At 48.4% G+C, this 11157-nt stretch overlaps 1 protein-coding gene and 1 long non-coding RNA gene across 3 annotated transcripts in view; one reads left to right on the top strand and one right to left on the bottom strand.

Annotated features, from left to right (window-relative positions):
- Positions 1-227: 227 nt before the first annotated feature.
- On the bottom strand, positions 228-6533 carry LOC141127743 (uncharacterized). Its single transcript, XR_012241590.1, has 2 exons — positions 749-6533; positions 228-660 (listed from the first exon to the last, which is right to left on the bottom strand). It is a non-coding gene; the product is annotated as an uncharacterized lncRNA (long non-coding RNA).
- Positions 6534-6815: 282 nt separating this feature from the next.
- Positions 6816-11157, top strand: part of IRS2 (insulin receptor substrate 2) — a 35445-nt gene continuing 31103 nt past the window's right edge. Inside the window, exons 1-2 of one of the 2 annotated variants that reach the window (XM_073614492.1) lie at positions 6816-7084; positions 7354-10928. In XM_073614492.1, the coding sequence (XP_073470593.1) occupies positions 7454-10513 (3060 nt within the window). In that variant the 5' untranslated portion in view covers positions 6816-7084; positions 7354-7453 and the 3' untranslated portion in view covers positions 10514-10928. Of the gene's footprint in view, positions 7085-7353; positions 10929-11157 lie in introns of those variants that run through there. The other variant, XM_073614493.1, reaches the window with a different exon arrangement.

Here is an 11157-nt window from a genome sequence, read left to right as displayed (position 1 = left end):
AAGAATTACCCCCTTACAGATAGCTAAAAAGATCAATGGTCTCAGTGGGAGGTTATCTGAGAGGCAGAAATTGCTCATTTCTCGAGGAACCCCCTAGCAACCTCTGGAGGAACCCTTGGATTCCATGAAACCCTGGTTGATAAACTCTGCTTTATAGGCTCCAATGCAGAAAAAAAAAGAAATGCACATTCTGTTTGCAATATGGGTGCATTTTTTTTGTCTCCCCCCCCCCCCCCCCCCCAAAAAGTGGAATATGTCTTTAAGAAGACTACGTACAGCAAGACACGATACCAAAGATCCTGGAAAATTGATTTTTGGTTTACGTACACTTCGGCTATGGATTGTAAGCTCCTGCGGGCAGAGCTGTAGTATCGTGCTCTAAAGCCCCATTAATAATCCATCAGACAGAGCCATGTGTGAGTGTTGCCATATATGGAGCGGTGAAGAATGTTTTGTTTGTGGCCTTCTCCTGCGGGTGGGAGGGAGATGCTGATCTGCCATCCTATACTGAGCACAAGACAGCTCTCTGCTTGTTCTTCATCATCAGGGTTGGTGCTTTTCTGACGGTTTGCCTTGTGAGGGAGATGAAAGCGAATCCTGCCCCATCCATACACAGTGGAAACTACGCTCATTCAAAACAGATGACTTCAATAGGATCCCCTGCAAGCATATAAGCACAGAGAACATAAACATGTGTGTCATCATAACAGCCCACAAGGCACATTGTGACTCAGTAGGTCCCCCTTACTTTAGGTGGTACAAAGCTGATCACGATATTGTGTGGGTTCAGCTGGCATTTCCTCCCACCGGTACGAATTGACAGCCTACGGGAAAAAAATAAAAATGGAACAGTCATTCCAGCATTACACGGCACTTTGTGCTGGATACGCAATGGAGCAGCATGGGAAGGGTTAATACTGGTGTGTAGCCAGCTCTGGGATGTACAGCCGTAGTACTAGAGATCTGCTGGGAGAAGCATGACTCATTTTCATCCTGGTAAACAAGAAGGGAGCCTCCCATTTACATTTGTTTACAGACATCTTTCCCAGGACACTTCCCTGCTATAACACACAGCAGGGAATGTAGAAGGCTGAGCAAACATGGGCCAATTCATCACCGTCACTGCAACACCACAGGCAATGATAGCAAGCTCTTTAGGCAAGATTAGGATTGATCGCAGGACAGTAGCCCCCCATTCTTTATATCGGTTGCGTCACGAGCAAACACAGAGTTTTTAAAGAGGAACGTCACCCCCTCCAGGGTTGTTTTTTTTTTTTTTTTTAACCCCATTCTTACCTTGTATATGAAGTTTAGATAGAAAAGCAAAACACACCCTCCCAATAAATATACCGCTGTCCAGCTGTAAAACCACCAAAAGCCACTGCACACAAGTCCCACACCACCATCATCTTTGTGATGCCATCAGGAGGCCAGCTCTCTCTTTGGGGTCCTGGCACCTAGCCCTCTGATGACACCGCACATGCGCACTTTATTCTACATAGCCCCAAAGCCTCATGGGACACGTGATGTGGCTATTCCACATAGCTTTGGGCAGAGGGGGCATCATTTTCACCTAGGCAAGAAAGGCAGAAGCTCTGACTGCACTTTGCCAAAAACAGGTACCCCCCCCCCCAAAAAAATGTTGTTGCTAAAGCGAGGACCTAGCAAGGGGGCGTGTATTGTACATTCACATCAGTCTCTGCCTTCACAAACATTGAGTGACAGTCCACTCTAAGGTAATTTATCAATTAGGAGAATTGTTATTTATTTATGCAGGCATTCATATAGCGCCAACATATTCTGCAGCGCTTTACATATTGTACATTCACATTAGTCCCTCCCCCCATCTCAAATGCATACACACACATATACTAGGGCCAACTTGGGCAGGAGCCAATTAACCTACCAGAACCAGTCCCTGCCTTCATGAACTTACAACCGAAGGTCCCGATCTCACATGCATACTAGGGCCAATTTGCCTACCAGAACCAGTCCCTGCCTTCATGGGTTTAAGACCGAAGGTCCCGATCTCACATACATACTAAAGTCAATTTGCCTACCAGAACCAGTGCCTGCCTTCATGGGCTTACAACCGAAGGTCCCGATCTCACATACATACTAGAGCCAATTTGCCTACCAGAACCAGTCCCTGCCTTCATAAACTTACAACCTAAGGGCCCAATCTCAAATACATACTAGGGCCAATTTGCCTACCAGAACCAGTCCCTGCCTTCATGGGCTTACAACCGAAGGTCCCGATCTCACATACATACTAGAGCCAATTTGCCTACCAGAACCAGTCCCTGCCTTCATGAACTTACAACCTAAGGGCCCAATCTCAAATACATACTAGGGCCAATTTGCCTACCAGAACCAGTCCCTGCCTTCATGGGCTTACAACCGAAGGTCCCGATCTCACATACATACTAGAACCAATTTGCCTACCAGAACCAGTGCCTGCCTTCATTAGCTTACAACCGAAGGTCCCGATCTCACATACATACTAGAGCCAATTTGCCTACCAGAACTAGTCCCTGCCTTCATGAACTTACAACCTAAGGGCCTGATCTCACATACATACTAGAGCCAATTTGCCTACCAGAACCAGTCCCTGCCTTCATAAACTTACAACCTAAGGGCCCAATCTCAAATACATACTAGGGCCAATTTGCCTACCAGAACCAGTCCCTGCCTTCATGGGCTTACAACCGAAGGGCCTGATCTCACATACATACTAGAGCCAATTTGCCTACCAGAACCAGTCCCTGCCTTCATAAACTTACAACCTAAGGGCCTGATCTCACATGCATACTAGGGCCAATTTGCCTACCAGAACCAGTGCCTGCCTTCATTAGCTTACAACCGAAGGTCCCGATCTCACATACATACTAGAGCCAATTTGCCTACCAGAACTAGTCCCTGCCTTCATGAACTTACAACCTAAGGGCCTGATCTCACATACATACTAGAGCCAATTTGCCTACCAGAACCAGTCCCTGCCTTCATAAACTTACAACCTAAGGGCCCAATCTCAAATACATACTAGAGCCAATTTGCCTACCAGAACCAGTCCCTGCCTTCATAAACTTACAACCTAAGGGCCCAATCTCAAATACATACTAGGGCCAATTTGCCTACCAGAACCAGTCCCTGCTTTCATGTGCTTACAATCTTAATTTCCTTTCACATGGGCGATCCTGTCAGGTTCACCTGTCAGTTTTTCAGTCAGACCTAATTGGATTGTCCATGCATTCACCCCTATGGAATGGTGAGTGTAAATGGACTTGTGTCTGTTTACACACACCTACCTTTGGGTCCGATCAGGCATGCTAAAAAAAAAATGGAGTCTACTCATAGCCATCCATAGAGCAGAGCGTGGTCTATCTGTGTCCGCTCTGCAGAAACTGAGCAGACACAGACCAGTCAAAGCCCTCTCCTGCCCAGCAGGGGATCAGCAGATAGATCCCCTGTTGATTGGAATGGAAGGCGTCCGTTTGAAAGGGACCGATCTCACATGCATACACATACTAGGGACAATTTAGACAGCATGTCTTTAAAATATGGGAGGAAACTCATGCAAGCATGAGTAAAATATGCTCATTCCTTGCAGGTAATGTCATGGTTGGACTTTGAACCCAGGACCCCAGTCACAGTGCTGCAAGGGAAATGTGCAAAGCACTAAGCCACGGTGTAAGGGCTCATTTAGACAGCTAGACTACATTGTTCAGCTATGGCTTAACTGTTCTATGGCCTCATACAAGCTGGACAATAGTAACGTGCCATCCCCAAACTCATACTATTTCCATGTAACTGCTGGTACGATCGATTACATGCAAACAGTGGCGGCACTGCCTATTGATCTGTATAGGGTACAAATCTGCCTGCAGCACTTTAGACACAAGGAGTGCAGGGTGCTGTTTTTTCCTGCAGCGGGAATCGTGAATCTTCTGTGGATACCCATATGAGTCCTTATTAAGTTTTTTTTTTTGTCTACTATTATTGTTATTATACGGGATTTATATAGCGCCAACAGGTAACGCAGCGCTTTACAACTTGGAGGGTAGACAGTACAAATACAATACAGGAGGAATCAGAGGGCACTGCTCGTTAGAGCTTACAATCTACTTTACCAAGGTAGGCTTGTTATGGCGCCAGAGACTCTGTAGGCTCATTCACATGGGCAGCCAGGTGGCAGTAAAAGCAGGTGGTTGAGCTGCAGTTTTACCGATGATGTCACCAGTGTACGTGCACTGCGCACTAAATGGACAGCACACTCGAGCGTGCCATTCATTCATAGCACTGTGCACATGCGCAGGAGTGACGTCATTGTGTCCTGGCCATTCAGCATAACCCGGTAGGAAAAACGGGTGAATATGGAAGCCCTGTCAGCACGCCACTGATAGGATCTGCTCTACAGGTAGGTCTGTCACACTGTGCCAGTATGTGGTGCATACAAGCATATGATGACATTAAAGTGGTTGTAAACTCTTACATATACCCAGTGAAGTGACTGGCCTCAAGTAATACACGATGGTGAAATAAGTCCTCCTACAAAAGTTGTACCTGTTTATCTGCAGTATTCTCTTATCCACAGCCTTTCAAAGTGCTCAATTGTTAAAGCTTGTCTGAGCGGTTAGAAAAAGGGGCCAGAGAGCTGAAATTACGCTCTGCAGAGCTCAGTGAGGAGAGCTCTGAGAGTTGATTTGCAGCGATTCCTGAGCGTTTCCTGCACCTCATCACAATGACATTCCGTTCAGGCGAACTGCTGTGGGTGTCAGTGTTAAGTTAACGACACCCCAAAAACGGTTCGCAAAACACAGTGCCATTGGAAGAATCGGATCGCATGGGTGTGGACACCCACGCGATCTGATTCCAGTGCGGCAAATAAAGAAGGTGCATGCATCTTTCTTGTGTGGGTGCGGTGTGATGTGACCCATGCAAAGTGAATGGGCTCAAATCACACTGCAAAGAATCATGGAATTTAAACGGGAACCTGGTGCGATTCCTGTCTGAATCACAGGCGGCTCCCCACACTGCACCAGTGTAAACCTAGTCTCAGAGGGAAGTCATTGGGTGGTGATTATAGTGCCCTCCTTTTTCGCACGGTGCAATCTGAGCTGTGCTGGGCTTAAATTGCACTGCAAAGAAGTATGTGATTTGAAGAGGAATGCGGTGTGATCCCTGTCCAAATCACGTGTGGTTCCCCGCACCGCACCAGTGTAAACCTGGTTTTAGAGGGGGGGGACAATCATCGGGTGCTGAGTTTAGTGCCCTCCAAAGTCATTTTTTGCATGGTGCGATTTGATCTGTGCAAAATGAATGGGCTTAGATCACACTGCAAAGAATAATGTGATTTGAACAGGAATGCAGTGCAAACCTAGTCTTAGAGGGAAAGGGGGTCATCGGGTGGTGATTTTAGTGCCCCCCAGAGTCTTATTTGAATGCTGTATCTCATATTTTCTAAATAATTGCTTGATAAAAAAATCGCCATTGCTGGCCAAACGTGAAATCGCATAAGGGTTCATCATGCATGCAGCCCTACCATGTAAAATAAGGGCGCATTTCCACATCTGGTGCTGCGTACAGCCAGCCATAGACATCAAAAGCTGTAAAGGGGACTACACATCAGCCTGTGCATACAAACATACAGACCCCCCGAACAGTCTCCATCATATGCCTGTTCGCACGCGCAGGTTGACACACACACACACCTGCGTCTAATCACACAGCCATTGATATCTATGGTGAGGTGGGGAATAAGGCGTGAATGTGCGTTGATCAGGGAATGAGGCGTGAATGTGCGTTGATCAGGGAATGAGGAGTTAAAGTGCGTTGAGCGGGGGAATAAGGCGTGAATGTGCGTTGAGCGGGGGAATAAGGCGTGAATGTGCGTTGAGCGGGGGAATAAGGCGTGAATGTACGTTGATTGGGGGAATAAGGCGTGAATGTGCGTTGAGCGGGGGAATAAGGCGTGAATGTGCGTTGAGCGGGGGAATAAGGCGTGAATGTACGTTGATCGGGGGAATAAGGCGTGAATGTGCGTTGATCGGGGGAATAAGGCGTGAATGTGCGTTGATTGGGGGAATAAGGCATGAATGTGCGTTGATTGGGGGAATAAGGCGTGAATGTGCGTTGATTGTGGGAATAAGGTGTGAATGTGCATTGATGGGGGGGAATGAGGCGTGAGTGTGCATTGATTGGGTCGCCTGTATGGTGATGAGACGTGCACTGTCTGGGATACTATAGAACCAGTCCTGATTAATGATAATGGGGGGGAGGGGGCCCTTATCAGCAGCCCCCGTTAACCCTTCACACTCCCTGCCTGCAGTAAGAACACGAATCACTGCAGAAAGCCTGTCTGCATTCTGCCCCCCACCCTGCAGGGTGCAGTAAGGTCACCAGCCCCCGGGTGAGGTCTCCTCCGGATTGCAATGACCCCAGTGAAGGACACCATGCTCGACCAGCGCCTTCTGCATTCCCTCTACACAGGCGGCGTGTTCTCCGGCAGTCATTTTCCTGCGTTGGTCCTTGACAGTTCTAGGTAGGGGGGGAGAGAGGAGGGAGGAGGGAGGCGGAGTCCCGAAGCTGAAGGTAGACTGTGGGCGGGCTTTGGCTTTAATAGTTGCCGTCTGCCCCGGCAGCCCCGCCTCCTTTGTCCATAGATGGAGCTCGCCAGCGTCGTCTTCCACCCTCTGACCAATTCCAGGAGGAGACGCAGATTGATGGACAGTCCCGCCCCTCTAGGCACCATCCGTCCCGCCCCCTCTCCTCCCCTGGTATGTGTGTAGATGTGTCTCCCCCCCTCCCCCCCCCCTCAGGTCGGTAACTTGGTACGTCACATGTTGTTTTGCTTCTTTAGCCCGGGTAGTCGATGAGATGTGCTATTTACTGTTGAACGCGGATCGGAGCGGGTTGTGCGCGGTGGCGGTGTCTGCAGAGAGTGAGCGATCTCCTGGTCAGAGCAGCTGATGAGCCCCCGGCATGGCTAGACAGCACAGCAGACCGGCGATCAGCTGCTGCATTCACCGGCTATGAGGAGGACAGCTCGGCATGTTTACTCGGAGCTGATCGGCTGCATTGGAAGGTAAGTGAGCGGTGTTTATGTGCAGATCAGGGTACCTACCTCCTGATTTCAATGTTGTTTTCATTCAGAGAATGTTTATGTGTCATATACGTCACATCAATGCAGCATCTGGGTGGCTCAGGATCGCTGCATCCTTCGTAGTAGACTAAAACTTGCCTGCAATATTTTATTTATTTATCAGTAAAAAAATAAACAAAAAAAAAATGTGACCGTCTGTACGTTACTGCCTCTTACACAAGTCTCTCCCTTTTTTTTTTTTTTTTTTGAAGGTCACGGTAGAGCAGGTGGAAACCTACAAATCCCAACATCCGTCACCCACGCAACACGAGCCAAGCATCGGCCGGGGAAATACGGCGTCCAGGTAAGAGGATGGCCAGCCCTCCAGCTCCGGGGCAGCCGCTTCCCACCGCCGGCTCCAACAACCTCAACCACAACAACAACAGCGGCAGCAGCAGCGTCAAAAAATGTGGCTACCTGCGCAAGCAGAAGCACGGCCACAAGCGCTTTTTCGTGCTGAAGGAGCCTGGGGAGGGGTGCACCACCTCCAGGCTGGAGTACTACGAGAGCGAGAAGAAGTGGCGGAGCAAGTCGGCCGCGGCCAAAAGGGTCATCTCTCTGGATAGCTGCCTGAACATCAACAAGCGGGCGGACGCCAAGAACAAGTACCTGATCGCCCTTTACACCCGTGACGAGTACTTTGCCGTGGCGGCGGAGACAGAGCAAGAGCAGGAGAGCTGGTATCGGGCTCTCACCGAGGTGCTTGGTAGCGGCAGAGGAGAGAAAGACAGAAATGGAAGTACAGGTACAGGAGGATGCTGCTGTTCCGGGACTGCCAGCTGTGGCACTAATTGTAGCAGTCATCTGGCATTGGTTGAGGACCCAAATTATGGACTGATAACGCCAGCCAACGCAGCCTACAGAGAGGTCTGGCAAGTAAACTTGAAACCAAGGGGTCTGGGCCAAATTAAAAGTTTGATTGGTGTGCACCGATTGTGCTTGTCTGCACGAAGTATCAGCTTTGTGCGGCTGAATAGTGAAACTCCTTCAGTGACCCTTCAGCTAATGAACATTCGACGTTGCGGTCACTCAGACAACTACTTTTTCGTGGAGGTGGGGCGCTCAGCGTCCACTGGACCCGGAGAGATCTGGATGCAGGTTGAGGATAATGTGGTTGCCCAGAGCATTCATGAGACTATTCTAGAGGCTATGAAGGCTATGAAGGAGTTAGCTGAATTTAGGCCTCGCAGCAAAAGCCAGTCTTCAAGTTCCAACCCCATCAGCGTACCGGGAAGACGACATCATACGCAGCTGCCACCAAGTCAGACTGGGTTGGCCAGGAGAACCCGCACTGACTTCCCCTCAACTTCATCAAGTGTTCCCGGAAATCAGTCTTCTCGTCTCCGCACTGCTAGCGAAGGAGATAATTTAAGCAACAAGACGGTCTTAAGTAGTCCCTTAAGTCCAAGTATTCTCCGTGCTCCACTAAGTCGTTCCCATACATTGAGTTTGGGTGGTCGAAATGGGAAACTGTTTCCTGCTCCTGGTCCCCTTCAACACAGCAGGTCTATGTCTATGCCAGTCCCCCATTCTCCACCATCTGCTGCCAGTCCAGTTAGCAACTCCTCTGGGAGTAGTGGCCATGGCTCTGCTTGTGACCCCCTAAATCCTCCACGTCCTTCCAGTTGTAATGCATCTGCAGCTGGGTCACCTAGTGACCCAGGTTTCATGTCTTTGGATGAATATAGTTCCAGTCCAGGGGACTTAGCCCGAGCGTATTTAAGTTGCCGGAGTGGCACTCCAGACTCCGTTTCTGGTACTCCACCACACACAGGAGACATGAATGGGTACATGTCAATGGATAGATCTTTCTGTGGTGGTTGCCAATGCCTTTCCCGACGCATGGAATGTTCAGCAATAGAGAAGTGCCCAAGGAAGAGAACTTACTCTTTAACTACGCCTGGAAGACAAAAAGTTGCAACTCCTCAACTTTCCTCTGCTTCCCTGGATGAAGCAACCCTTGTGCGTGCCACATACAAGGGTAGTTCTAGTCTTCTGTCGTCATCTCCTAAAACATGCCATCCTTATCCAGAAGACTATGCGGATGTAGAAATTGGGCGTCACAAGGATGATGGGTATATGCCCATGAACCATGGAGCTGTTACTGTTTCCTCTTCCAATGATTATGTTCCTATGAGCCCAGCAAGCGTGTCTGCCCCTCAGCAAATATTACAGCCACGGACATGCATCAGTGGCAGTTCTCAGGAAGATTCACCAGATGGCTATATGCCGATGTGGTGCGCGTCTAAAACAAGGCCAGTACCTGTACATCATAGACTTTCCCCTGCAGAGCAACTGTCCTTTACGCCCCCTGATTATTTCTTCATGCAGCCTAAAAATTGCTGTTGCCAGAGTCATTCAACAGCTCCTCAACATAATAACCCAGCAGATGTTGAGCCTTATGTCTTGATGAGGTCTCCAGCTTCCTCTTCTCCACATGGTCGAATTGCTCGACCTTCTCGTCTTGCACTTCGCACTCTGCCGAGCATGAGTGAGCATCCACCAGAACCTCCAAGCCCTCCGGGTGGGGAATATATTCACATATACTTTGGAGAGACAAGATCACAAGATTCCTTGCCTTTGCCTCCACAAACTGCCCATTCAGACTCTGCACCTATGTCTGCTGCAGGCAGTCCATCTTCCTCATCTTCTGGGTCTGGGCCTCAGCCCTCCCCTATTTCAGACTATATGAACTTGGATTTTGGGCCTCCTTCACCAAAACCGAAAGCCTCACCTAGCTTATGCCCAAATTCAGACTATACAGAAATGAGCCCAAGGAAGACCTCACCACAGCCATCTTCCCCCATGGCATCACCTACCGCTGCAAAATTACCTATAGAAAGTACAGTTCCTGGTGTACAGTGCCTCACAGTGCTTATGGACAAGATGAATGGGGCATTTAGCCTGCACAGTCCTCCACCGGATCCAAATATGGGGGCTAAGGTCATCCGAGCAGACTCCCAAGGGGGGCGCCGTCGCCACAGTTCAGAGACTTTTTCATCCACCACTCAAGTGACTCCTGTATCGCCTTCCTTTGCGCATAGTCCCAAGAGGCACAGCTCGGCCTCAGTTGAGAATGTGTCTCTGAGGCCTGGAGAAACCTTGGAAGCCGGCGAATGTGGCAGCCCCATGTGCAGGGAAACCTCAGCAGGATTCCAGAATGGACTTAATTACATTGCCATTGACTTGTCACCTGAAGATCGAAACCTGTTGCTGCTATCCCAAGCCTCTACCAGAGGACACTTGCCTGCTCTGGGACTTGCCAGTTTGAACATTGGGTCCTATCCAAGCATGGACTTCCTGGGACATGGAATGAAGGGTGCCACCACTGTCAGAGGTGAGAACGGTGTACAACACGGGTTGATTTACTAAAACTGGAGAGTGCACAATCTGGTGCAGCTATGCATGGTAGCCAATCAGCTTGTTTAATTAAGCTTTGGCAATAACACCTGGAAGCTGATTGGTTACTATGCAGAGCTACACCAGATTTTGCACTCCAGCTTTAGTAAATAACCCCCACTGCTACAAACGTGTACAGTAAAATAGCTACCCAGTTTAATCTTGTAAAATTGATAAATAAACATTAGAATTATATATAATCTATATATTTTTTTTTTTATTAGTGAATCCAAAATGAATATGTCCAGTTATTTGTAAATAATCTTAGGTGTATACATAAATGCATTTCGTCTGTTGCCAAATACATTGATTATTTAAAATGTTTGCAACTGCATTTTCAAGAGTATGCTGTCCCTTTCAATCTAAAATAAATGTGTTCCACAGCAAACCTTTAGACAATCAGCATTTGGAGTCAGTTCAATTGGATAGTTCTAATGAATCAGTGTAGCCGGTATTAAGGAAAGCCCACAACTGCATGGCTTCCATTGATTTATATGAACAGTGGGTGCAGTCACATCCCACTGGCTGGTTGTAGTAAAATCAGGTTCACTTACTTTTCTTCAGATTCACACAAACAATGCAAAGCCCACATGTCTCCGCTTACAGAGACATCAAAG

Source organism: Aquarana catesbeiana, linkage group LG02 (assembly GCF_042186555.1).
Source record: "Aquarana catesbeiana isolate 2022-GZ linkage group LG02, ASM4218655v1, whole genome shotgun sequence".
Taxonomy (NCBI): domain Eukaryota; kingdom Metazoa; phylum Chordata; class Amphibia; order Anura; family Ranidae; genus Aquarana; species Aquarana catesbeiana.
Note: the sequence above shows the minus strand (reverse complement) of the source record. Positions and strands in the feature narration are given on the sequence as shown.